The sequence below is a fragment of the Podarcis tiliguerta genome, assembly GCF_965153285.1.
Source record: "Podarcis tiliguerta genome assembly, chromosome: 17".
Taxonomy (NCBI): Eukaryota; Metazoa; Chordata; class Lepidosauria; order Squamata; family Lacertidae; genus Podarcis; species Podarcis tiliguerta.
The window spans coordinates 8719316-8747053 of record NC_139550.1 but is presented as its reverse complement, the minus strand read 5'-3'; the positions used below and the strand labels follow the sequence as shown (position 1 = coordinate 8747053).

General features: G+C 45.4%; 2 protein-coding genes and 1 gene segment (V, D, J or C); all 3 read right to left on the bottom strand.

Annotated features, from left to right (window-relative positions):
- The window catches only part of LOC310667732 (T-cell receptor beta-2 chain C region-like), a 57969-nt gene extending 30766 nt beyond the window's left edge, over positions 1-27203 (bottom strand). The window contains exons 1-2 of the C gene segment in view: positions 26936-27203; positions 26528-26833 (exon numbers count right to left, since the gene is read on the bottom strand).
- On the bottom strand, positions 4277-12245 carry LOC310667771 (anionic trypsin-like). The gene is made up of 5 exons (XM_083420706.1): positions 12190-12245; positions 10754-10913; positions 8752-9005; positions 7147-7283; positions 4277-4530 (listed from the first exon to the last, which is right to left on the bottom strand). The coding sequence occupies exons 1-5, from the start codon at positions 12227-12229 to the stop codon at positions 4381-4383; spliced, it is 741 nt and encodes a 246-aa protein (XP_083276832.1). The 5' UTR covers positions 12230-12245; the 3' UTR covers positions 4277-4380.
- Positions 18044-25685, bottom strand: LOC310667790 (anionic trypsin-like; the record flags this gene model as incomplete). Its single annotated transcript, XM_083420742.1, has 5 exons — positions 18044-18193; positions 19078-19214; positions 21184-21440; positions 23030-23189; positions 25646-25685. 5 exons carry the CDS (start codon positions 25683-25685, stop codon positions 18044-18046), a joined length of 744 nt encoding a protein of 247 aa, XP_083276868.1.
- Positions 27204-27738: the final 535 nt, after the last annotated feature.

The window sequence follows — 27738 nt, the reverse complement described above, 5'->3', positions numbered from 1 at the left end:
AGCCATCTTAATAACCCGAAATATTTATTCTGCAGAAGGAAATATATTGGAGAAACTTTTCCCAGTAGTACTTTTCAAATCCTGTCTTAAGGGGATATTTTGGGTATGAATAGGGTATGTGTGACCTGGATTCTTACCATCTCAAAAGAATGGCCACACTGGCTAAGTAATGTGATCAGTGGCCATTATCGAGTACAGTCGTGCCTTGGAAGTCAAACGGTATCTGTTCCAGAAGTCCGTTTGACTTCCAAAACGTTCGAAAACCAAAGCACGGCTTCGGATTGGCTGTAGGAAGCTCCTGCAGCCAATCGGAAGCTGCAGAAGCCCCGTTGGACATTCAGCTTCCCAAAATAGTTCGCAAATCGGAACAGTCACTTCTGGGTTTGTGGCGTTGGGGAGCCAAAAGGTTTGAGAACTAAGCTGTTTGAAATCCAAGGTACAACTGTATCTTGTCAGATAGGAGACACTCTCAAAATTTCTGTGGGAGACTGCCTCTTCCTGTGACATGTGCATGGTGCTTTTTGGGTGGTCTTTGGCTAAGGGGTTGGGCAATTTCAATTACAGTGTTGCCTCGCAAGACGAAATTAATTTGTTTCGCGAGTTTTTTCATTGTGCGAGTTTTTTCGTCTTGCGAAACACCACTGCATTTAAACACTGACAACGGCGGAGAGGGGCGGGGAGAAGCAGGACAGCTGCCGCAGCCGGTACCTCAGACTCACCCGCGCGTTGTGGCCACCGTGCGACGCAGCTGCTGGAGGGCGGCGGGGCTCAGGAGCGCGACTCTGGCTGCAACGCTGGCTGCTGGCGGGAACGGCTCTCTGATAGGAGTGTGCGAGGGGGTGGGCAGCGGCACGAGGCACTAACCGTCAGCTGGAAGGTGGGAGGGAGCCGGAGGAGCCATCAGCGGGAAGGTGGGAGGGAGCCGGAGGAGCGGGGAAGCGAGCGTGCGTGCGTGCAGTGACCGTCGCCATGACACGAGAGGCAGGGCCGTTTCGTCTAGCGAAGCAAGCCCTTAGGAAAATCCGTCTTGTGAAGCACCTCAGAAAACGAAAAACTATTCGTCTAGCAAGTTTTTCGTCTTCCGAGGCATTCGTCTTACGAGGTACCACTGTAATTCAGAGCATAAACAGTGTGCTGCAACTTTCAGTTCGTCCAATTATTTTGCATCCCTGCACCCACATGACTAATGCACAAATGCGCTCATGGGTAAAATACGTGCTCTGCCCGTTTTTTGGGTATGTTTTAATATTTGATGGAGCAGGTAGCAAAATATGTGAACGCTGTCATCTCTCTCCAGTATGATATGATAAGTCAGTATTAATAACTAACACTCAATTCTACCAAGGCTGTCATTTTGTGCTTTTTTAAAAAATGGGTTGATGGACTGCCATAAATGCTTGATTGACAGACTGAACATATTTGCAAACATTTTTCAACCAGTCTGGCTTATTTTAAGAGGGTTTCTTTCTCTTGGAGAGTAAAGGCTTCTGTGCACACTGCCATCTGCTGTCATGCTGAGCCATGCAATTCACATGAACATTTATTTGTTTTATTCATTTCATAACATTTATATTGTTGTAATTGATTGGGGGAGGACTGGGAAGCCTCAAAGCGGTTTGCAAAAGATCATCACCATTATTTAACATTCAGGAGGAATTTTAAAACATTGCTGTTCATAGATCCTGACAACCTTGATATCCCAGGTGGTCAGATCAGGGCCACTCCAAGGTGCAGGATCAGGCTTTGGATCGGGGCCCCACGTACAGCCCTGGTATTTTTTTTGACATTTTAAGAAATGTTTCTGTTCTTTAAGAGGAAAGTCAAAACAAAAGTGGAGAAAGGGGCACAATAAATGTTTAAATGAACAAATACGTGTGCTGGTTTAGAAATAAAATTGGCAGACAGCCCACTTAAAGCATGGGCACGGAGTGGCAGGAGAGGTGACCAAATCTGTGTTTGTTTCATGGGCCAACCTAGCAGATCTGTAAACTCCACTGTGAACCCAGAGGGAAGCCTAGTTTTAGGGTTGCCATATTTCAAAATATGAATGCGGGTGGCGCTGTGGGTTAAACCACAGAGCCTAGGACTTGCTGATCGAAAGGTCGGCGGTTCGAATCCCCGCTGCGGGGTGAGCTCCCGTCGTTCGGTCCCAGCTCCTGCCCACCTAGCAGTTCGAAAGCACTCTTAAGTGCAAGTAGATAAATAGGGACCGCTTTCTAGCGGGAAGGTAAACGCCGTTTCCGTGTGCGGCACTGGTGCTGGCTCGCCAGATGCAGCTTCGTCACGCTGGCCACGTGACCCGGAAGTGTCTTTGGACAGCGCCGGCTCCCGGCCTCTTGAGTGAGATGAGCGCGCAACCCTAGAGTCGGTCACGACTGGCCTGTACGGGCAGGGGTACCTTTACCTTTTTATTTCAAAAAGTAAAATTCCTGACACGCACAAAGTGCCAGGCTTTTTTTTTAGGAAGACCCCAAAATTGTTGAACTTTTTTTTCCTGTCACACAACTGGGTTTCCCCTGACATTTTGCCGACTCTGCAAAATCACACACACACACACACACACACACACACACACACACCACCATTTTTACACCTGAAAACCAGGACATGTCAGGAATTTTCCTGACACATGGCAAGCCTACCTGGTTTACTTCTCTAAAGTGGGAGGGGGTTACACAGCCACTCCTGATTTGCAGGGACCTTTTTGTTCACCCCCTGTATATACCCATGGAAGCTTCTGTGTTTTTCATGGGGGGGAAGTCCCTAAAGCATCCAGCAGAGGGAAGCCTCCAACTGTAATCGGTTTGAAGCAGGGGACAGAGTTAATGCAGGATATTCTTCACATAGATCTGATACCTTAACTAAATCCACATACAACAGGGAACGAAAGGCTAGCTAGAGAACTAACAAATTGCCTGGCTCTGCACATGGTATCCATCAAAGGCTGATGCAGAATTTCTGCCTTCCGAAGGTGGAAGACAAACAAGCAGGCTTCAGACCGAAGGATCTTAGTCTAAGCTTCCTTCACTGCATGCCCTCCAACGTTTCTCTGATGAAAATAGGGACATCTTTGGCTTGCCGATCAGAAGGTTGGTGGTTCAAATCCCCGCAGCGGGGTGAGCTCCCGTTGCTCGGTCCCTGCTCCTGCCAACCTAGCAGTTTGAAAACACGTCAAAGTGCAAGTAGATAAATAGGTACCACTCTGGCGGGAAGGTAAATGGCATTTCTGTGCGCTGCTCTGGTTCGCCAGAAGTGGCTTAGTCATGCTGGCCACATGACCCGGAAGCTGTACGCCGGCTCCCTCGGCCAATAAAGCGATATGAGCGCCGCAACCCCAGAGTCGGCCACGACTGGACCTAATGGTCAGAGGTCCCTGTACCTTTCCCTTTTACTACTATATTTTACTATTTATACCCCACCCATCTGACTGGGTTGCCCCAGCCACTCTGGGTGGCTTCCAACATATATAAAACCATAATGTTTAATGAACATTAAAAAAACTTCCCTATACAGGGCTGCTCTCAGATGGCTGGGGGATGGCATAGCTCCAAACCCACCAACATTTCTCCAATTAAAATAGGGATGTTCTAAGTAAAAACAGGACATTCTGGGATCAAATCAGAAACCGGAATGTCTTCTGTAAGTCTTGGACTGTCTCTGGAAAATAGGGACACTCGGAGGGTCTGGCAATGCCAAGAGAAAAGGAAGCACTGCAGAATTTAAATTTGATCTTTGCATTGCAGCATGGTAGTGTTATTGTCGATAAGTCGCCTGAAATTCATATTCTTTTCCTGTTGGGTATTTGTTTATTTTGTTAGTTGCTTTATCTTGCCCAGGGCAACTCAAAGCAACTTGCAACCAACCAACCAACCAACCAACCAACCGAAAGACAATAACCTATGTACAGTACATACATTAAAACAAAAGGGGAAAAGAAATATATTTTTTTAAAATCCCACCTACTTCTAAAAGGGTTAGGGTTAGAAAATCTGAGTTTGCGCAGTGTGATGCTGTTTCTAATATGTTAACATTTTAAATGTGTTCTTTTTCCTTTTAGTTTTTTTTAAGGGTTCTTTTGTAATTGAATGTTAGTTGTAAGTCGTCTTGGTAGGAATCATCATAAATAAAGAAATGCACTTTATAAATAAGGTAAAAAGAAGTGGAAATATGAAAGTGAAAAGTGCCACGATAAAAGTCTGTAGCACAGATATGCCCTTTGATTGGAGTGTGGTGAAAAGAAAACAACCATGAACCAGGATAAGTTTAGTAATCTGTATTCATTTATTTCCTTGGAATTCTTTTTTTATATTGTTATTAAGACGAATTACATGAGAAGCAAAGGGTGCTAGTATGTTGAAACTAGAGGAGGAAATTGCTGTCTTAGTTAGCAGCAATGGTTTCCTGGATCCAGTCAATATAGTTGCAGACCTTGGTGTAGACTCCAGGGTAGCCAGTGAGAGCGCAGCCTATTCCCCATGAAACGATGCCCTGGAGCTCGCCATTGCAGACCACGGGGCCACCGGAATCCCCCTGCAAGACAAAAGAGGTTGCAAGTGAAATATGGCATGCATGCAGTCCAGCTCATGTTGTTTTCCTTGTACGACAGCAAAAATATCAATTAAAAACACAAAAAGTGCCAACAGTGGAGGAATGGCAGATGAAGATGATGGACTTTTGGGAGCTAGCCGACCTGACCAGAAGAGTCCGCGACCAGAAGGAGGAGGAGTACCAGGAGGAATGGATGAAATTTAAAGACTATTTAGTTAAATATGCTAAGATAACTTAAATAGAAATCCTTGCAAGTACAGTGGTGCCTCGCAAGACGAAATTAATTCGTTCTGCGAGTTTTTTCGTCTTGTGAATTTTTCGTCTTGTGAAGCACGGTTTCCCATAGGAAATGCATTGACGGTTTCCCATAGGAATGCATTGACGGTTTTAAGAAAAAGGCGCAAGACGTTTTCGTCTTGCTAAGCAAGCCCATAGGGAAATTCATCTTGCGAAGCAACTCAAAAAACAAAAAACTCTTTCATCTTGCGAGTTTTTCATCTTGCGAGGCATTCGTCTTGCGAGGTACCACTGTACCAGATTGGCTTAGGATTTAAATATGTGATGTTATAGAATAATATGTCTAAAGTTAATATGAAAAGAAAGAAAGATGTTAACTGACTAAGTAAATTTTATGAGAAATTAGTTTTGGAAAACTGTTGCAATGATATACATTGAAACTCAGCCAGGGGGATTCGAAGAAGTCACCTAACAATGTTAACAAAAGTGGAACTATTACAGTTAGGATTTATGTTTCTTTGTTTGTCTATGTTTGTTATAAATTTGGAAAATCAATAAAAAAAATGGGGGGGGGAATCAATTAAAGTCTTGTTTTCCCTTGAATTCTGGGAATTTCTCTTCTCCATGTCTTTACCCCAGTTTGGGGGCTTCTCCTGCCAGCCCACAAGAACAGAAGAGCAGCAGCAACCAGAGTTCTCCCGTTCTCACAGTAAAATGGTCACACCAAGCAAGTGCCCAGATAACATGGCAGTGTTCTACAGCATGTGCTGCTGTAGAACATGTGCTCTACAGCAAGCGATGAGTCAAATAGTCAGTTTTGGTTTCTGATTTTCCAGACTTAAGTTTAGTTTGCCTCTCCTGGTATGTCCCACAGAGGAACTTACGGTCTTCAAACAAAAACATCTTGGAGGTCCTGGGCAACAGAGAGGTTAGGCTGGCTTCAACCAGAGCCAGGGCTTTTTCGGCTGTGGCTCCGATCTGGTGGAATGCTCTGTCACAAGAGACTAGGGCCCTGCGGGACTTGACATCTTTCTGCAGGACCTGTAAGACAGAGCTGCTCCACCAGGCCTTTGGCCAGGGCACAACCTGACCCCCTCCTTTGACAGAGCCCAATGGTCTGATTTGAACTGATTTTATAATGAAATGATTTTAGAATGTTGTATCATTTTACTGTGGTTAGCCGCTCTGAGCCCAGCTTCGGCTGGGGAGGGCGGGATATAAATAAATTATTATTATTATTATTATTATTATTATTATTATTATTAGTTCTCCACATTTCCACCTAAGGTTTTGTGTTTTTTTAAAGTCCTCGGGATAATTTATCAGCATTTTTGCGTGAATTTCTCTGAATATACACATTTTTATATGCAATGCTGGCTAATATACAGACTTTTGCAAAGCGATTTCCCGCAATATACTGCATTTTTGAAACTTTATTTTCACCAATATATGCATTTTTAGACACACTTTACCCTAGTGCGTATGTATTTTTTGTTTATGTGACTTACTTAAAGAACTGCATTGCAATATTCGGAGAGGTGTGAATTTAGGGGAGAGCTGTGCTTTGGTTTGTGTATTGTTTTAGAGAGCGTAAATTATGTAGGTTTGCCTTCAAATGGGAGCTGAACTGAATTTCTACCCCCTCCTTATGCTGCAGCATAGTTGCTTTACAGTGTGAATTCAGCCTCTGAGGAAGCAAGCAGTGATGCTTGCTTAAGATGCTGATTTCGCCTTCAGACAAGGTGTGCAACCTGATCCTTAGCAAATATCCCCACCTCCACCACAGAAAATGGTGCAAGCAGCATAAACACAAAGTGTATTATGCAAACATGGGTGTAGCCAAGGGGAGGGGGCAACTGCCCTCCTCATCAGGTAAAACAATAGAAATAACTAACTGACCAATCACATTGGTTCTGCCCCCTCTGACAAAAGGCCTGCCCTCCCCAAAAAACATCCTGGCTACACCCAGGCATGCAAAGTCCACCTTTGCTCCCACTCAGGGCTAACATCTTACAGGATACCTGTAACTATTTGTGGCTGCTGCCAAAGAAAGCAGAGCGGCAAAAAAAAAATTTGTGGTTAATTACAGTGTTACAGTATTACAGTGTTAATTACAGGTTACAGACTCTGCTAACCCAGAAATATTACCTCGGGTTAAGAACTTTGCTTCAGGATGAGAACAGAAATCGCGTGGCGGCAATGGGAGGCCCCATTGGCTCAAGTGGTACCTCAGGTTAAGAACAGTTTCAGGTTAAGAACGGACCTCCAGGATGAATTAAGTTCTTAAACCGAGGTCCCAGTGTATTTTCAAGGGCTCAGAGCTTCTCATTTAATAATGGAACTAAAGGTGAATCCTCTCACCTGGCAGGAGTCTTTGCCGCCCTCCAAGTACCCGACACAGATCATGTTGTCAGTGATTTGCCCTGGATAAGCATCTCGGCACTCGGCGTCAGCGAGGATGGGAGCGTTCAAGCACTGAAGAAGGTCAGGGTAGTTGACTGGAAGGAAAAGGAAAAGGGGTGCAACTAAGACAAGAAGCCAGGAATATTGTGGGCCTCTAAAGGTAAAGGTAAAGGGACCCCTGACCATTAGGTCCAGTTGTGACCGACTCTGGTGTTGCGGTGCTCATCTCGCTTTACTTGCCGAGGGAGCCAGCGTACAGCTTCCGGGTCATGTGGCCTGCATGACTAAGCCGCTTCTGGCGAACCAGAGCAGTGCACGGAAACGCTGTTTACCTTCCTGCTGGAGTGGTACCTATTTATCTACTTGCAACTTTGACGTGCTTTTGAACTGCTAAGTTGGCAGGAGGAGGGACCAAGCAACAGGAGCTCACCCCATCACGGGGATTCGAACCACCGACCTTCTGATCGGCAAGTCCTAGGCTCTGTGGTTTAACCCACACCGCCACCGGTGTCCCTATTTGTGGGCCTCTAGCCTTATGTAAAAAGGCACGAGAGCTTCACTGATCAGCTCACAAGATATCAAAACTGCTGAGGTGCTTACATTTCATTTCATTTATTGAATTTACATACCCCCTATACCCGGAGGTCTCAGGATGGTTCACAAAAAAGATCACAATATATAAAATAAAAATTGAAACAATAATCCAGTAAACCCCCCCCCCCAAAGGAGCAACATTTTTAAAGGGTATAGGATGTCAATCAGGTCAACCAAAGGCCTGGTTAAAAAGGAACATTTTTGCCTGGCTAACTTCCCTGGGGAGAGCATCCCACAGGCGGGGAGCCACGACAGAGAAGGCCCCTTCTCGTCTTGCCACCCTCCGGACCTCTCAAGGAGAAGGCACACGAAGGAGGGCATCAGAAGATGATCTCAGGGTCTGGGTAGGTTCATATGGGAAGAGGCGGACCTTGAGGTATCACAGTCCTGAGCCGTTTAAGGCTTTATAGGTCAAAACCAGCACTATGAATTGGGCCTGACATCTTTTCTGTCTGCCCCATCAGACCTTTGGGGATCGACGAGAAAGTGGGCTGTTTTGTTAGCTGTGGAATTAGGTACTGCTGAGATGGGAACCTTGGTTGAAAGGTACAGTGGTGCCTCACAAGACGAAAAGAATCCGTTCCGTGAGTCTCTTCGTCTAGCGGTTTTTTCGTCTTGCGAAGCAAGCCCATTAGCGGATTAGCGCTATTAGCGGTTTAGCGGCTATTAGCGGCTATTAAAGGCTTAAGGGATTAGCGGATTAGCTGCTAAAAGGCTATTAGCAGCTTAGTGCCTTAGAAAAAGGGGGTGGGGAGCGGGAAAAAATCGCAGGAACTCGCAAGACATTTTCGTCTTGCGAAGCAAGCCCATAGGAAATTCGTTCTGTGAAGCACCTCCAAAACGGAAAACCCTTTCGTTTAGCGGGTTTTCCGTCTTGCGAGGCATTCGTCTTGCGGGGCACCACTGTAGTTGAAATAATAAGTAAATAAATAAATGCCGATGGGTTGATGAAACCATGTTCATACTCACCTCCACTGCTAAGAGTGTTGCCCCACCCAGAGATCAAGCACTCAGTTCCGGCAGCTGCGCATCCGCTAGGCAAGGTGATGGGGGTGATGCGTGAGGAAATCTCGGCATTGGAGCTCAGCTTGATGAGCATGATGTCGTTATCCAGGAGCCAAGAGTTGTACTTTGGATGGCGAATGACCTTTTCGGAATTGATGAACTGCTCGCCTCCTTCCACCTGCATAATGTCATGTTCTCCAAGCCTCACTTCGATGCGGCTGCAAAATCAAGTGTTGACAGGGTGCTGAGCGCACTGTGCGGTGTCTGGCCTGTCAGGGGCTGGACTGAGGAGGAATGGTGGGGGGACGCCCCCCTTCTCCTGAACCTTCCCAAGAACAGGGGGACAGTACAGTGGTACCTCGGGTTACATACACTTCAGGTTACAGGCTCCGCTAACCCAGAAATAGTGCTTCAGGTTAAGAACTTTGCTTCAGGATGAGAACAGAAATCGTGCAGCGGTGGCACGGCAGCAGCAGGAGGCCCCATTAGCTAAAGTGGTGCTTCAGGTTAAGAACAGTTTCAGATTAAGAACGGACCTCCGGAACGAATTAAGTATGTAATCAGATGTACCACTGTATAGATTTAGAACAGTGGTTTGCAGAAGGCCACAGTTCAGAGGATGCAGAGGGGGAAAGCTGGGAATGATTGGGAGAAGAATAGCAGGAAGAAGACACATCGGGGGAGAGACAGCTGATAGATTCAGTGTCTATGGAAAGCATTACTGACCCCCCCCCCCCCCAGGACTAGGCAGGCATTGTGAGTAGTAGAACAGAAAGCTCAGAAGCAGAAGATCAGATCAGCCACCGTAGGGATGACGTAGAATAGGAGAGACAGAGCGGGTAGGACTAGGAGCAACGCCATTATTTAATAGAAACTGCATTCCTTTGCCTCTCTCTGTGAATACTGAATAAATAAATTCTAATTCTAATAATAATAATAATAATAGCTATATATTTATATCATTCCATTAATTGTTGTTGTTGTTGCTATATATTTATTTATACCCCCACGCCTTTTTATCTGTCATAAAAATATGAATTGCTAAAAACACAGAAAAACATATCATAAAAAAACATTTAAACATATATCGATAGAGATATATATATCTATTAAAACCATACAAATTGTTACAATAAAAAACAGCATGGTACCAGCCCGTTCATTAAAATGACTATAAGTGGTGCCTTTCTGCTGTTCCTGGAAGTTTTGTGGGGGGGTTTTGTTTGTTTTTTAAATTGCACATTAGATTCGAGATTTCATATAAACCAGTTAGAAGGGTTACTACAATAAAATGGCTGAGCTCTGGCACTTCTTCTTCTAGAAAAATAGCACTGAAGTGGTAAATAAATTATGTTCAATAAAAAATGGAAATAATCCCAGCGAAGCTCTAAGTACACAACACAATTTAGCGAAAGGTGTGAGACGCAAGACAGAGAAACTTCTGCTTTGTGGCTCAATCCTCATGCTCAGATCTCAGAGTCCTCTTTCAGTTCAGAGGGGAATGCTTGTTTGTTTGTTTGTTCATTAAATTTATATCCTGCCCTTTCCCCCAAAGGGACTCAGGAAGGCATCGGGTACTGTGAGACAATGTTTGACAGATGGCAAGAAGTTTCTGGACTGGATGGGTCTAGTGTAAATATCAGAAAGCCTGCCTTTTGCCTTTCGTGGATCAATAGAGGGCTTTCTTCATTCTACACTTCAGGATCTAGTTCAGTGCATTGTCCTGGAAGACCCACCCAGAATATGCTTTCAAAATCTATATTCAGATGCAGCTACCGATGGCTCCATCATGGCGATAGGCTGTGGTGTTGCTTAGTTACATAAAAACGAGAGGGGTCTACTCTGAACAATCTGGAGCCCTCGAAACCCACACTGGTTCTTACTATTCCTAAACTCCAGCTCTGCTGAAATGTTGAGATCTTGTGGGTTTGCAGTACAATGGAGAAAGGAAGTGCCAGCCACTCACGATTTGTAGCAATGAGCAGCTGAGACAACCCATTGTTCATTGATGAGGGAACCCCCACAGAAGTGGTACCCAGAATTCAGTGATACTTGGTAGGGGACGGAGTTCTTCTCGCAGGTATATCCTCCCACAATCTTGTCGTCATCATCAAAGGGGCGAGCAACTGACAAAAACAGGGAAAATCAGAATGAGCACGGACTGCAAAGTAACTTGGGTTCTTCAGAAAGCAAAACAAAACCCCAAATTAGGCACAGTTTCTTCTTGATAACATGACCCGGCCTTGAAGTTAAGGTTAAGAAGGGAGAGGCAGTCGCTCAATCCCTTGAGTTTCATGTGGTCACATCTCAGGAATATTTCTATTTCTGGTTCTTAGGGATGTGCAAATTAGTTTTACATATGTTCACCCATAGGACTGCTCTGTCCAGTTCCCATACACATCTGTATTTAAAAGACACTGCATGAAGATGCACATATAAACATATGTCTTTTTAAATGAATATTTTAAAATCTCTTCTCAGTTTCTGTATTTTCTGTATACTGCACCTCGGCCCAGTATACCTGAAGGAGCATCTCTATCCCCATCATTCAGCTCAGACACTGACATTCTGCACGGACACTGAGGTCCAGCTCCAAGGGCCTTCTGGTGGTTCCCTCACTGTGAGAAGGGAGGTTACAGGGAACCAGGCAGAGGGCCTTCTCGGCAGTGGCACCCGCCCTGTGGAACGCCCTCCCATCAGATGTCAAGGAAATAAACAACTATCTGACTTTTAGAAGATGTCTGAAGTCAGCCCTGTTTAGGGAAGTTTTTAATGTTTGAAGTTTTACTCGGTTTTTAATGTTCTGTTGAAAGCCGCCCAGAGTGGCTGAGGAAACCCAGCCAGATGGGTGGGGTAGAAATAATAAATTAGTAGTATTTTCTCTCAAAAGAGATGTCATATATTTCTATATGATTTTTGAATTGAGAACTGGAAAGGGCAGAAACTAATGAATCACTGTGTTGCAATCCACATATTAGATCAGATAATTTTACATTAGAATTCTTAAAGAATGAATTCCTCAAGCATCTACAGCAGGCATAGCCAACCTCGGCCCTCCAGATGTTTTGGGACTACAATTCCCATCATCCCTGACCAGTGGTCCTGCTAGCTAGGGATCATGGGAGTTGTAGTCCCAAAATAGTTGGAGGGCCGACGTTGCCTATGGCTGATCTACAGCAACGGTCTTACCTAGTATAGACTCACGACTTCAGAACTCCATTATTTTATAACCTCCTCATTACTCTGTAATAAATTAATTTACGAATCACCTTTTACATCTGTCTCAAGGTGATATGCAGACATACCATAAAAAAGAGCTAACAAATTCTTTTCAAAACAGTACCCAAAACCCACTGGAAACAGGGGCTCATTTTGTATTCTTTTAAAACCTGACAGACTCACCTGCTGCTCCCACGAAGGCAATGACCAAGAGGAGTTTCATGATGTCTTCTCAGTGGATTCGTCAATTACAACAGGACTTTCTGAAGGCATCTCTCCACATTTATACCTTCCCTAGGACCTTATCTCCTCAGCCCAAGGTCCCACCAGCTTTCCACTTCCCATAGTCTTGCATCAGCTTGGTTAAAATAGACCTTGCAAGTGCCCAAGGTGATAACATAACCCCAGGTGCCTTATATCTGAAGTGAAACATTTCTAGGAATTGAGATGTTGTGGTGTGTGTAGTTCTGCCAATGTACACAGCTGAGTCCTGTCTTGGGCCCTTTTTCCGCCATCTTGGATGCTTATGAAACATCACAAATCCTGTAATCCTGTTCTGTGTGGGCTACAGCCAGCCCAGGGGAGTGCAGCATTCTAAAGCCCGTCAGAAGTGCAGGGCATGGAATTATATGGCAGATCAATGGCAGGCCCATGCTGAGCTTCGGCCAGACTGGAAATATACAGTGCCGAGGAGACCACCAAGCCCTGTTCATACATTGTTCTGACCTTCTTTAGCTTTACAGAGAATTTCATAACCTAATAATCACACTATTCTGGCTAGGGAGGGTTGTGAATCCTTTGTAGCTACAGATCCCACACACAGACCCTCCAAATTTCTGGGACAGTCCCAGATTTAAAGAAGCCATTCTGGTTTCTTATTTGATCACGGAATGTCCCGCTTTTCCTTAGGATGTATGTTCATCAGAGAAATGTTGGAGGGAATGGAGTTATGTGGCCCCCAAGCCAAGGAGATAAGTAACTATACAACCTTAAATGACACCTGAAGGCAGCCCTGTAGAGGGAAGTTTTTAAATGTTTCATGTTTTATTATGTTTTTATATATGTTGAAAGCAGTCCAGAGTGGCTGGGGCAACCGAGTCAGATAGGTAAAAGGTAAAGGGACCCCTGACCATTAGGTCCAGTCACGGACAACTCTGGGGTTGCGGTGCTCATCTCACTCTATAGGCTGAGGGAGCCAGCGTACAGCTTCCGGGTCATGTGGCCAGCATGACCAAGCCACTTCTGGCGAACCAGAGCAGCGCACAGAAACGCCGTTTACCTTCCCACTGGAGCGGTACCTATTTATCTACTTGCACTTTGAGGTGCTTTCGAACTGCTAGGTTGGCAGGAGCAGGGACCGAGCAACAGGAGCTCACCCCGTCGCGGGGATTCAAACCACCGACCTTCTGATTGGCAAGTCCTAGGCTCTGTGGTTTAACCCACAGTGCCACCCATGTCCCTCAGTCAGATAGGTAGAGTGGTATTATGATGATGATGATGATGGTGATGATGTTGGAGGACATGAGCTTTATGTGTGTGCAGCATGCCCAGTAGTAGGACAGCAGAAACATGCATGGCCCAGAATGCCCCAACTGTCCTCAAATAAAAGGTCACCTCTTGCCTGCTAAAGGCAGACATATCTCCAATTGCATCAGCTAGTAAAATCTGCCCAGTATCTTCTGAACATGCACATCTGGGTGGGTGTAGCTGTGGTTATTTCATGTGTTTAGATTCTCCTGCCCAGCATATGACAAAATGTTGGCGCAGGGAGCATTCTTTCCCCTACCCTGGGTTGCAAAAGACCTCCCCCTGGCCCTGAGAAGTCAGAAAGATTCCAGAGATCAATTCTGCACTCCCTCATTAGCCTATCTATACAACGCTGTCAGACCCAGGTTTTTCCTTCCCAGAGGGGGGGGAACTTTCCTGCTGGTTGTGCCCATAGTTCTGGCACAGGGAATCGTGGAGAATTGTTGCTAGTGTGACACATGCAAGGGGGAGTGATGCAGAAGGTTGCAGTTTTTCTTCTTCCCCTGCTCTTTTGCATTTCACAGTAGCCTGAAATAGAGAAATTTAACATGGTATCTCCATGCCAGGAAAAGCTTCACCTGTTAATGGCACTGAGTGCTTCTCCTCCCCACCATGTTCATACCTCCTTTTTCCAGGGTTCATACCAGTCAATGCTACTTATCTTGGTTGAGATCCAGGCTGTAGAGAGACAGATTCATGGAGGATACGGCTATGGGATAACTGTGCCCCTGAAGGACCAGGCGCGCTGCTTGAGGGTCATTTTGGACTCACAGCTGTCCATGGAAGCACTGGTCAGTTATGTGTCCAGGGCAGCTGTCTACCAGCTCCATCTGGTACACCGACTGAGACCCTACCTGTCTCGCTAGAGTGCTGCATGCCAGTGTGGTGTAGTGGTTAAGAGCGGTAGTCTCCTAATCTGGGGAACCGGGTTCGTGTCTCCGCTCCTCCACATGCAGCTGCTGGGTGACCTTGGGCCAGTCACACTTCTGTGAAGTCTCTCAGCCCCACTCACCTCACAGAGTGTTTGTTGTGGGGGAGGAAGGGAAAGGAGAATGTTAGCCGCTTTGAGACTCCTGAAGGAGAGTGAAAGGCGGGATATCAAATCCAAACTCTTCTTCTTCTCTTCTTAGTTATCTCCCTCTTGAACTACTGCAATGCGCTCTGTGTGGGGCTACCTTTGAAGGTGACTCAGAAACTACAACAAATCCAGAATGTGGCAGCTAGACTTGTGTCCGGGAGTGGCCACTGGGACCATATAACACTGGTCCTAAAGGATCTACACTGGCTCCCAGTACGTTTCTGAGCACAATTCAAAGTGTTGGTGCTGACCTTGAAAGCCCTAAATGACCTCAGCCTAGCATACCTGAAGGAGTGTTTCCACCTCCATCGTCCAGTCTGGACACTGAGGTCTATCTCTGAGGGCCTTCAGGTGCTTCCCTCACTGTGACAAATGAGGTTACAGGGAACCAGGCAGAGGGCCTTCTCGGTAGTGGCCCCTCCCTGTGGAACACCTCTTTCCAATGTAAACCTATGTATATAGACCTCCACAGGTCTCAAGTCCTTCGGGGAAGAGATGTGTGGCTCACTGGTAGCACTTCCGCCTTGTGTGTAGCAGGTCCACCATTCAATCTGCAGCATGCCTAGGTAGGGTTGGGAGACAACTCCCTCCAAAACTCTGCAGAGCCACCCCTGTCCATGCTGACAATGCTCAAGATTTTCAGGAAAGTCTTTGTGCCTGATAGACTGTTATTTGTCAGGTGGTGGATGACCCCCGTTCTATCTTCCAAGCACGAATGGTTCTCCAGATTGTGACTGATCTGTGTAATACATGGGTTCTGGTAATCAGCTGCTTAAGTCAACAGAGTTTGACCTGGGAGGCTTTCTCAAAGCATCTGGCTAGACAATAATGGTGTTACAGATTCGGTGGGGGGATGACCCCTAGAAATTACAGTATTTTTCGCTCTATAGGACGCACTTTTTCCCCTCCAAAAATGAAGGGGAAATGTGTGTGCGTCCTATGGAGCGAATGCATGCTTCAGGAAGCTATCCGCAAGCCTTGGGCACCCAAGGCTCGCAGATAGCAGCAAGTTCCGGGACCCGTTCTGGGGGCTGGATCCCACTGGCTGTCTTGGCTTCTTTGCTCTTTGGGGCTGGGGGAGGGAAATTTTTTCCCCTTTATTTCCCCCCCAAAACACTAGGTGCGCCCTATGGTCCGGTGCGCCCTATAGAGCGAAAAATACGGTAATAAATGGTAGGATTTTGATGACTTGGGATGTGAAGGGAGAAATACAAGCTGCAGAGGGATTCCTGGGCCAGCCTATGCAAAAGGACCTGGCCAAGCTAGGGCCATTAAGAAACAATGCAGGGCCATTGAGGGCCATTTGGCAGCACAGGAGAACTGTCCTTCCCTCCTGCCCCGAAGAGTTAACAGACTGGGGGTTTGGAAGGTTGCCTAGGTAACTGAGTGTGAGGTGACAGAAAAAGAGTGTATTTAACAAGGTGTGCTGGGAGGAAGAAGGGAGAAAATGCCCTGGACTTTAGAGCTGCCCTGCTGGGGGGAACAAGCCCCTCTGAAGATGACCATGCTTTAAGATCTGGACTCTATCTAAAACCAGGTGTGAATACAGTGGTACCTCGGGTTAAGAACTTAATTCGTTCTGGAGGTCCGTTCTTAACCTGAAACTGTTCTTAATCTGAGGTACCACTTTAGCTAATGGGGCCTCCCGCTGCCGCCACGTGATTTCTGTTCTCATCCTGAGGTAAAGTTCTTAACCTGAGGTACTATATCTGGGTTAGCAGAGTCTGTAACCTGAAGCGTCTGTAACCCGAGGTACCACTGTATGTGAATAAATCACATTTTTAAAACTACCACAGCCTCTGCCATGTCTTCAATTCCCCAAAGGACCACAGGCCCTGGATTAGTGCCTGGTACCCCATGGGCTAACAGGGAAATCAGCCCTGAGTGCTCACTGGAAGGACAGATTGTGAAGCTGAGGCGCCAATACTTTGGCCACCTCATGAGAAGAGAAGACTCCCTGGAAAAGACCCTGATGTTGGGAAAGATGGAGGGCACAAGGAAAAGGGGATGACAGAGGACGAGATAGTTGGACAGTGTTCTCGAAGCTACAAACATGAGTCTGACCAAACTGCGGGAGGCAGTGGCAGACAGGAGTGCCTGACATGCTCTGGTCCATGGGGTCTGGAAGAGGCGGACACGACTAAACGACTCAACAACAACAACCCCATGGGCTCTTGCCACTGCTCAGCATAGAAATGGGGAGGCACCTAACTTTTGTAACAATATATTTAAACAGGAGGATTCTCGGTTTTATCCAGTAGGGCAATTCTTCATTATTCATTCATTAGACTCATATTTCTTTCAGTACCTACATGCATTTTTGTTCTTCAGTTCTTGATTCTGACTTTAGGGATGGGTGGGAAAGTTGCTGTCGCCATGGGGGCAGTGATAGCAAAACCGATTTCAGTAGTTAACAGTTGTGGGGGCACTTTTTTGTGTTAGCTACTATTCCCCCCCGGAATGTCATACAATTCATTATGGATAAATAAAATGACAGCCTCTAAGAGCATCAGCCCCCAAAGCCAGGTAAGCTTCACTGCCAACAAATGGGTACAAATGGGGCAAGAAATCTACACAACCATTCATTGCCAAATGCATTTATTTTGAAACTGAACCCCATTTGGTTCAATTCTCCATTCATTCTAAAATGAATTTACTTCCTTAATGGGTGTTATAATCAGTGCTTTTTTCTAGGGGTATGCAGGAGTACACATACCCCTAAACATTTTGTGAATCTAATGGGAGAAGAAACTAAAAAAAGTTTTTAAAATTTGTTTCTTCTCTAGCACGGTGAATCGTCAGTTCCATTGCTATCCCGATGGCAGCCTCATTTCTTGTCATGGTGTTTCCTGAGTCTCAGAGGGAAGCAAGCGTTTAATGTGTGAAGTAGGAATTGGAATCTAGCATGGTGATTGGTCAGTTTCGTTGTTACCACCTCCGATGGCGGCTTCCTTTCCTTTCCCAGTGTTTCCTGAGTCTCAGATGGAAGCGAGTGTTTCATGTGTGAAGCAGTGTGGAATGTGGATGTGTGGTGTTTTACTGACGAAAGTTTGACCTCATTGAGGGGCAGTATTTCAATATGAGTAATGCATGTTCTTTGTACTTTTGTCCATTTACTGTATTTATTTTTCCCCATTTGAACTATAAAATGGTCATTTTCTTGAGTCAAAATGAGAGTACACCTAAACATTTTTTTTAGAAAAAAAAGAGCACTGGTTATAATAGTCAGGAATACTGTGTGACAGGAATGTTTAACACAGATGTCCAGTATAAAAACTTCAAAGTATAGAGGTGGGAATTAGTTCACTTTTGGAACTCTGCTAACTCATGAAATAAAAAGATGGCTGCATCACATGATCTGACTTTATTTAGCACAACGGTGCTGAATTAAACAGAAGAAAAGGCAAATATCCAAAGACAGGGATGGATCTTTCAGTTGGCCGCAATTGTTTCTTGTATCCAGTCCACATAGTTACAGACCTTGGTGTATACGCCAGGAAAACCTTTCAGGGCACATCCTATGCCCCAAGACACAATTCCTTGGAGCTCCCCATTGCATACCATGGGTCCACCAGAATCCCCCTGTAAATAAAAGATTTGGGTAGTTAAGAAATGTCTGTTTTTAGTCAGGTACCAATTTATCCATCTGAAGCCTGATTATGGCATTCTAAAGGAGACTCTTGAGAGTCCCATGGACTGCAAGAAGATCAAACAGATCCATTCTTAAGGAAATCAGCCCTGAGTGCTCACTGGAAGGACAGATCATGAAGCTGAGGCTCCAATACTTTGGCCACCTCATGAGAAGAGAAGACTCCCTGGAAATGACCCTGATGTTGGGAAAGATGGAGGGCACAAGGAGAAGGGGATGACAGAGGACGAGATGGTTGGACAGTGTTCTCGAAGCTACCAGCATGAATTTGACTAAACTGCGGGAGGCAGTGGAAGACAGAAGTGCCTGGCGTGCTCTGGTCCATGGGATCATGAAGAGTCGGACACGACTAAACGACTAAACAACAACAAAGGAGAAAAAACACCCAAATCCTCTGAAGGTCTTCAAAGGGATTTCATTTTCCCTACTTAGCACTGGAGATGGTTTGAACCCCTAGGCTCTACTCCACAACAAGCCAATGTTTCCCTGTTTGGATTCAACCTGCCTTCTAGAATGTGTCCTATTTTCAATGTATGGAATCTCATCTTCTATTTGGGCACAGCTGGTTTTCCCTGTCTAAGTGAAGAACCTTGCATTTATCCCTATTAGAATTCATTTTATTAGTTTGGTTCCCGTCCTCCAATTTGTTAAGGTCATTTCAAATCCTGATTCTGTCATCTTGCGGCATTGGCTAACCCTCCCCCGGTTTGGTGTCATCTGCAAATGTGACCCACACGGTTCTTCTAATTAAAGGCACGAGTGTAGCAGCAGCATTTGTCTCTGGGCAAAAGAAAAAAGGCACAGAAAAGCATCTCACATCACAGGAATCTTTGCCACCTTCCAGGTATCCTGCGCATATCATGTTTGGCGTGATTTGCCCCACCAGGGCATCCTTGCACTCGGCGTCACTTAGAACGGGAGCATCCAGGCACTGAAGAAGCTCTGGCAAGTTGACTGCCCCAAAATGGAGTGGGTGGGGGAAAAGGAATTAAGGAATGTTGTTATGAACCAAGAAATTATTATTTTTTAAAAAAATGATATTTATTAGAAGTTTAATAGTTACAGAAAAAAGGGGAAAAAACAATAGAAAATTTAACAAACAATACATCGAAAATAAAAAGAAAAACAAAAAACCAATACATCAAAACATCAAGCAAAACAAAAACATTTAAAAACACATCCAATATTTCCATAACTTTACCTTTCATTTACTTGTTTCACCAACCTCCTCACACCTCCCTTTTTTGTATTCTAGTTCAGTTTAGCTATTTCAGCAAATCCTTTCCATCTTTCTCAATTTTTTTTGTTCTATAATTTATCTTAACACAATCTAACTTTAAATTTTCCACTTTAGCCCATTAACAATCAGTTTTTGCTTAATTCTTTATAACATTTCTGCTAAAACCATGTAACTTCATTCCAGCATTCTTCTAACATTCATTAATTTTGCAGTATTTCTGTAAATATACTTTGAATTTTTTCCAATCTTCTTCCACCGACTCTTCTCCCTGGTCTCGGATTCTGCCAGTCATTTCCACCAATTCCATGTAGTGCATCAATGAACCAAGAAATTAAGAGAGAAGCAAAAACTACCAAACCACAGCATGACCTGTGATATTGTATAGTGTTCCTGGGGCCTTACCACTACAGTTTGCAAAGTTCAGGAATTAGACCAGGAATTACACCACCAAAAACTTGCCCCTTCTACATACCTACTTTGTAGTTTGCTATTTTCCTCATCCCTCCCTGCCCCGTTTTTCCTTTTGTGTTGTGTTGGTAAAATGGCAAACTTGCAAGCAGGGACTACCTTGTTTTAATTGATGGTACATAAGCCACCTTGGGGATGCAGGTGGCACCATGATCTAAACCACAGAGCCTAGGGCTTGCCGATCGGAAGGTCGGCAGTTCAAATCCCCGCGATGGGGCGAGCTCCCATTGCTTGGTCCCTGCTCCTGCCAACCTAGCAGTTTGAAAGCACGTCAAAGTGCAAGTAGATAAAGAGGTATCACTCTGGCGGGAAGGTAAACGGTGTTTCCGTGTGCTGCTCTGGTTTCACTAGAAGCGGCTTAGTCACACTGGCCACATGACCCAGAAAAACTGTCTGCGGACAAACGTCGGCTCCCTCGGCCTGTAAAGCAAGATGAGTGCTGCAACCCCAGAGTCATTCACGACTGGACGTAACTGTCAGGGGTCCTTTACCTTTACCTTTAAGCCACCTTAGAAGCCCTTTTTTGACTGAACAGTGAGGGTACCAATGCTCCAAATAACAATCCCATAAGAAATGAGCTTCAGCTTAATCTCCCTAACGTGCCACAATTCAATATTTGGGCAGGTTTGTTTTGTACTGAGAAGCATCCAAACATGCCGTTTATCCATTTGAAATGGTACATGGGCTGTGAAACAGCCAGGGAGGAAAAGGTTAAGCAGCCCCTGCATGTGCTGCTATAAATTATTATTATTGGTACTATTATTATTACTGCTACTACTACCAAAAGTGCTGAGAGTCTGCTAGATGCACCAGTGGCGTAGCGTGGGTTGTCAGCACCCGGGGCAAGGCAAATAATTTGCGCCCCCCCCCCCCCGCTGCACTGTCCCTCCCCCAGATAGTCCCTCGCTCTCTATCCGCACCGCACGCCTGGCACCCTCCCCTCCACAGTGGGCGGCGACCCGGCGGCTCGGATTGGATTCGCACAGCCAGCACTGCAGTGAGAGAGAGTGAGTGAGCCAGGTAGGGGCAGAGAGCTGCGAGTGCGAGCGCGCCCCCCCAGATGCTGCGCCCGGTGCGGCCGGCCCCCCCCCCTGCACCCCCCACGCTACGCCACTGAGATGCACCTCCATGGCAATGTCTAATTTGGCCTTGAATTCCTGCAGAAAGAAAAGTTGCCCTGTGTGATTTGAATGCATTAAACATGCTTTAACTCACATCCATCGCTGAGGGTGTTGCCCCACCCTGAGATCAGGCACGTGGTCCCAGCAGCCACACATTTTGAAGGCAAAGAAATGGCTCGGACGCGGGAGTTCAGGGTGGCAGGGGTAGCCAGCTTGATGAGCATAATATCGTTGTCTGTGGTAACCGGGTCATATTTGGGATGGGGAATTTGTTTCTCCGCGTCAATGAGCTCCTCTGACCCTTCCAGGACATTAATGTTGTATTCCCCCAGCCTCACCTGGATGCGGAAACTGAAATATTTACAACGTGGTTATTCACTGTATGTTATAGTGTGGAATTCTCAGCCAAAGCCCAAAATGTTTAATCTAAATGAAGCTCTAGACTGTGATATGGTTGATTCACGTAGAGCGTGTACAGAAAAGTGCCAGAAAAACCACCGATGGAAATGGAAAGAAGCAGAAGTCCCTGTAAAGGAAGAATGGATACAAAACCTCATGGAATATGCAGAAATGGTGAAACTTACCAGAAGAATAAGAAATCAAGATAACAAACTTTTTATAAAAGAATGGAAATGGTTTATTGAATACTTACAGATAAATTGTGAGCAGATAAGAACATTAGCACGCTTACCGTAATAATCTGCAGTTTCACAAGAGTATATATTTACAGTAGATAATTAAATGAGCAAGTGAAATGAATTTGGATATGCAGAAAATATTTTTAAAAATCAAGGAACTGCAGAAAGAGAGGGAAGGAAGTCAAGTTTTGAAATGTTAAATTGATTTGTAAAACTAATGAAATGTATAAACTTGAAAAGTATAAATAAAAGCTTAAGAAAGAAAGAAAAATAAAATCCACAGAGAATCTTCCAGGTCATATTTAAGGCCAGGAAGTGATTGAAAAAGGAAGCTCAGGATTGTGGACAACTGTTTAGCAAACGGCAAGGGATATGTATAGCAAAGCTTTGGAAAGATGCAAAAGTTCCCATGAGGAAATGCTGGTTGCCCAAACTGTGCGAACTCAACTTTAGGTTAATTCTTTGGTTATTATTATTTTCAAATGCATGGATAAGGGTAGGTATACATTCATAACTCAATGGAAGTCTTTTATGTCATTTAGGGAAGTTTTTAATATTTGATGTTTTATTCTGTTTTTAATCTGTTGGGAACCGCCTGGAGTGGCTGGGGAGGCCCAGCCGGATGGGCAGGGTATACATAATAAATTATTGTTATTATTTCATGATTATGGGGCGCTGACTTGAAAGCTGCAAGCACATTCCCCCTCCCTCACAGAAGCCATCACCACAAACATTTGACCCAACGTTACTGTGCGGCTATGTGGAGAATTAGGGATGCGGGTGGTGCTGTGGGTTAAACCACAGAGCCTAAGATTTGCCGATCAGAAGGTCGGCGGTTCGAATCCCCGTGACGGGGTGAGCTCCCATTGCTCGGTCCCTGCTCCTGCCAACCTAGCAGTTCAAAAGCACGTCAAAGTGCAAGTAGATAAATAGGTACCACTCTGGCGGGAACGTAAACGGCGTTTCCGTGCGCTGCTCTGGTTCGCCAGAAGCGGCTTAGTCATGCTGGCCACATGACCCGGAAGCTGTACGCCGGCTCCCTCGGCCAATAAAGCGAGAGGAGCGCCGCAACCCCGGAGTCGGTCATGACTGGACCTAATGGTCAGGGGTCCCTTTACTTTACCTTTATGTGGAGAATTGCTTTCTTTGATCTGTCCTGAGTATCTGCAGCATGTAGATTCCAAGGTACCCTGGTGACGCCCTAGTCCCACCCAAACTTTGTTAGCTCTGAAAGAAGATTCGAAGGAGAGGGAAACAGAGCCTAAGCAACACTGATGAAGGATTTGAATGTTCTTTACTCACGACTGGAAGCAGTGAGCAGCTGATAGGACCCATTGACTGCTGATGAGGGAGCCCCCACAGAAGTGATATCCAGCATTCAGAGACACCTGGTAGGGGACCGACAGCTCCGGACAGGTATAGCCTCCCACAATCTTGTCGTCATCATCAAAGGGGACAGCAGCTGTGACAGCCAAGGACAGTGTCAACCAAGCAAAGTGACGATCACCCTGCTATGTTCGCCAGAAATGCATAATCTTACTGAACAGAAGTGTCTTGAATCCTGAAGATCCTTTTATTTATTTTTTTGCCAATTCGCTGCACACAAAGAACGGCACCACATTTCTTACAGATAGGCCAAAGATTGGATTGCACGAATGCTTTAAATCAGGGGAAGTTTTTTTGTGGTGCCGTCCAAATATTTCATTTCATTTCACTTTTAATTTGTGTACTGCCTTTCTAGTTTACTATAAAGGCGTTTTGCAAGCTGAAGAAACAACAAAATAGACAGCAAAGATTGCACACATAATGACAGTCTGATCCAATGCAGTGGTACCTTGGTACCTGAACAGCTCGTCTCCCAAAGAAATCGGCTCCCAAACGCCGCAAACCTGGAAGTGAGTGTTCCGGTTTGCGAACGTTTTTTGGAAGCCGAACGTCCGACGCGGCTTCCCATTGAGTGCAGGAAGCTCCTGCAGCCGATCGGAAGCCGTGGCTTGGTTTTCAATCGGTTTCAGGAGTGAAACGGACTCCCGGAACGGATTAAGTTTGAGACCAAGGTACCACTGCACAAAAAAGTCACAATAACTTTAGAATAAACCACCTCTATCAAATAAAGCAATATTCAATAATACATTAAAATATAATAGTCAACAGTAAAATTAAATACCAGCAAATAATAATTAAACATTTTACACTTATCAATTACAGTCAAGAATTAATAAACTATAATCATAGTCACAATGCATAAGAATTCCAGAAAGCATACGAAACCATGTAAAAAGATCCAACTGAGAAACAAGGACACACATAATTTTTTTAAAAAAATAATATCTCCTCTTCTCTCTTCCAAGCTGCTTCTGTTCTTCTCAAATCATGGTCTGGGAAAGTCTCCTGGGACTGGACGGTTGGGCAAAGCAGGTGGAAAAAGCCATTGCCTGATGGTTAGCAGAAAGTCTCTCTCTCCATATTAATGGACTACAGCTCTCATAATCCCTGACTGTGGGTGATACTGGCTTGGGCTGATGGGAGTTGGAGTCCAACTACATTTTGAGGGCCCTGCATTGCCTAAACTTTTACGAGGCACCATCACTCCTGAAGCAACTTTGTCGTGCTAAAATCCATCTTGCTCTCTGTTTTCATCTGCAGAACAGAGGCTGCAATATAGCTTTGACACAGGCAAACTATTTATCATTACTACGGCTCTTCAGTGTCTTCAAAACACAACCCTGCAGTGAGATGGAGGTCTTGGCAAAACAGTGGCGATATGGTGGCTCTAGCTGCCTGTCGTAAATAGCTTTACTATGGACAGTGCTAGCCCAAGATATTCTGGCAGCTGAGGTGAACCACAAAATGGCTCCTCACCACAACCCCAACTAGGGAAGAAGGGGTGAGTGAAGATCTACATCAGGAACAAGGGGTGGGGGCAAAAAAATCTTCATTGGGAACAAGGGTGGGGGGAGACCAGCAGTGCCTCCTATCGCCAAAAGGCCTCTGTAGAGGTGGCGTTGGGTATGGGGCTGCCAAGGAGGCAGCAGATGTGGCCTTCAAGGAGCAGGTCACACCCTGGAGACTAGATCTGCTGCCCCGTGGATGCTGCTGCCTGAAGCAATTGCCTCACCTTGCCTCATGGTTGGTCTGGCCCTGACCATGAAGACCTGTAAAGGTAAAAGGTAAAGGGACCCCTGACCATTAGGTCCAGTCGTGGCCGACTCTGGGGTTGCGGCGCTCATCTTGCTTTATTGGCCGAGGGAGCCGGCGTACAGCTTCCGGGTCATGTGGCCAGCATGACTAAGCCGCTTCTGGCAAACCAGAGCAGCGTACGGAAATGCCGTTTACCTTCCCGCCGGAGCAGTACCTATTTATCTACTTGCACTTTGGAGTGCTTTCAAACTGCTAGGTTGGCAGGAGCAGGGACCAAGCAACGGGAGCTCGCCCCGCCGCGGGGATTCGAACCGCCGTGGTTTAACCCACAGCGCCACCCACGTCCCATAAGAAGACCTGTATCTTCGTGCAAACAAAGAAACAAACAAAGAAAGAAACAAACAAGCAAGCAAGCAAACCCAAGAACAGTCTAAAGCTGGGCCTTTTTTCAGCCAGAAATCACCAAAACTCAGTTCCAGCACCTCTCTCAGATGCACATCATTGCCATTCTAAGAAAACGAAGAAGTTCATGGAGAGTTCTGGCACCTCTTTTGCTAGGAAAAAATGCACTGGGCTTAGGGCACTGCAGACAGGTTGCTCCATGTGTTCATATGCTAGCCCTACCACTGCTCACAACTTCTTATCCCAGCCAAATATAACTTCTGGATGGCGTTTGCTGTCTCCAGTGGAGCCTATGATAGAAAATTAATTTTTCTTTTATTTTTAGTTGTCCTGAGTTCCAAGGAGAGAAAGATGAAGCGGCATCAAAGGACCCACCCGCTACTCCCAGACAGGTAAGGATCAAGAGGAACTTCATGGTGTCTCTGCCAATGATCACTCTACCTGCTCAGAGTAGAAAATTGGTGGAGGTTTCATGTCCTAAATAGCTGCTGGCAGGCTGTGTCTGGCTGAACTCCCACCTCCCAAGGTCATCACAGCAGCTTTTCACTTCCCAGGATCTCGGGATAATTTGAGCATTTTATCGTATGGAAAAGTGATAAAGACATGCTATTTCCAATAATAGAAAAGGCAAATGTTGCAGCCTGAGGCTGCCAGGTCAGCCAGCAAACCTGCTTGGCCCTGAGCACTGTTTTGTAATGTTTATAATGTCCCGAATCCCAACTCCTTAGAGGATTCTGGAGCACATGCTCTGCCTGAGAGTTTCCAGAGGAACTGGAATCTCACATTGGTCCATACTTGGTTATTATGTACTGAGTTGAATAGGATCCAAAATGCAGCAGTCTGGTTGGTCCTAGAACAATAGGATCCAAAATGCAGCAGTCTGATTGGCCCTAGAACAATAGGATTCAGAATGCAGCAGTCTGGTTGGTCCTAGAACATTGCAGCAGTATGATTGGTCCACAGGAGCCACCCAATCCAGCTCCAGGTGGAAGTGAATCCACAACCTGATTGGCCTACAGGAGAATCCCGGAATTAGCCAATCACGTGCAGCCCATTGTGTAAATAATGTATATAAAGCAGATATTGTGGGGGAACTTCCACTCCTCCTCACCACTATGAGCTGAATAAAGAGCATGAAATCCACTCTCGACTCCGAGTATATTTCATGGTAAATGGAATTGTACCACTCAAGCACAGCTGCCCACGCAGGCAGAGTGATGAGGACACACAGAGGATTTTGTAGGAAGGCGAGGTTACTTTGAACTGCTGTGTCTCTGCTGCTTGCACAGAAATACACAGCTGAATCTTCCTGCTTTGCAGGGGAAATATTCAGGATCAAGCGATCTGTGCTGGGCATATCAGCTGTGAACCGATCAGAAACATTGCCTGCAGGCTGTTGCTGGGCATAATAGTAGTGAAAGAGGAGCTGTAGACCTGGCTCGGCACCCTGGCGGTACCAGAACATGACGTTGTGCTGATATTTTTGTTCGCACTCGATCCGTGCAGTTTTGTCTTCCTGCAGCACCAGGCTCCATGGCTGGGTGATCTCAGCATTTGAGAATCCTGAAAGAGAAAGAGGAAAGCGGAAATTTAAACCAGGATCTTGGATTAGAATATTAAAAGCCGCCTGTAAAGCAGAGAAGGGGATTCTGACAAAGGACTTACTGAATTTTAAGAACCACGTAGCCACACACCAGATGATCCACATCTCTGAGCTCTTTGCAAGTCTCGAATGTGGCTTTTATGTGACTGAATTATATCGGCTTCCTTCCCTGGCACCAACAGTCTGGTTCTGTCTATATGAACACAACAAAGCTCTCTTAGAAACAGGAGTTTAGTAGTCCTCCCTGTGCAACCCAAACTGGGGTTGTTAACATGTTTTGTGAGACTCTTAAATTTGTGCAGAGGTCTCAAGATATTCCTCTCTCTCACACCCTCACCCTGTGATGACTAGCAGAGATGTTTAATCGCAGACTTCGGTCTAGAAATTTGGGTTGTCTCTGGGCAGCTGAAGGAAGCTCCACCTACAAGATAGTCTCACCCCATCTCAAAAAGGACGCTGTAGTCCAGGAAAGGGGAAACCAAAACAATCACCTTTCCTTTTAGGCTAGCCTATGAGGCTTATTTGCGTTTTATGTAGTTGTTATGAGATAAGATATATAAGAATCGTGTGGAGAGACAGAAATCCCTCTCTCCTTAACTCTAAAACTCAAGGGCCTGATGGAATGAATCAACTGCAGATTTGGGTCTAAGAAAAGAAAAGGTTTCTATGCAAGATACGCAAATAACTGTCAGGATGTTTTCAGCGGCTCCAGCTAGTTACCCAGGAAAGTATAAAGACAAGGGAAAGTATATTACCCTCCTTTTTTACTTCAATCTTTACAGAGAGAGGCTATAGAACCCAGCCTCTTGGATAATGGCGTTGTCCTGAGTGAATCTCCATCCCCCTGTCTCTCCCACTTCCTCAT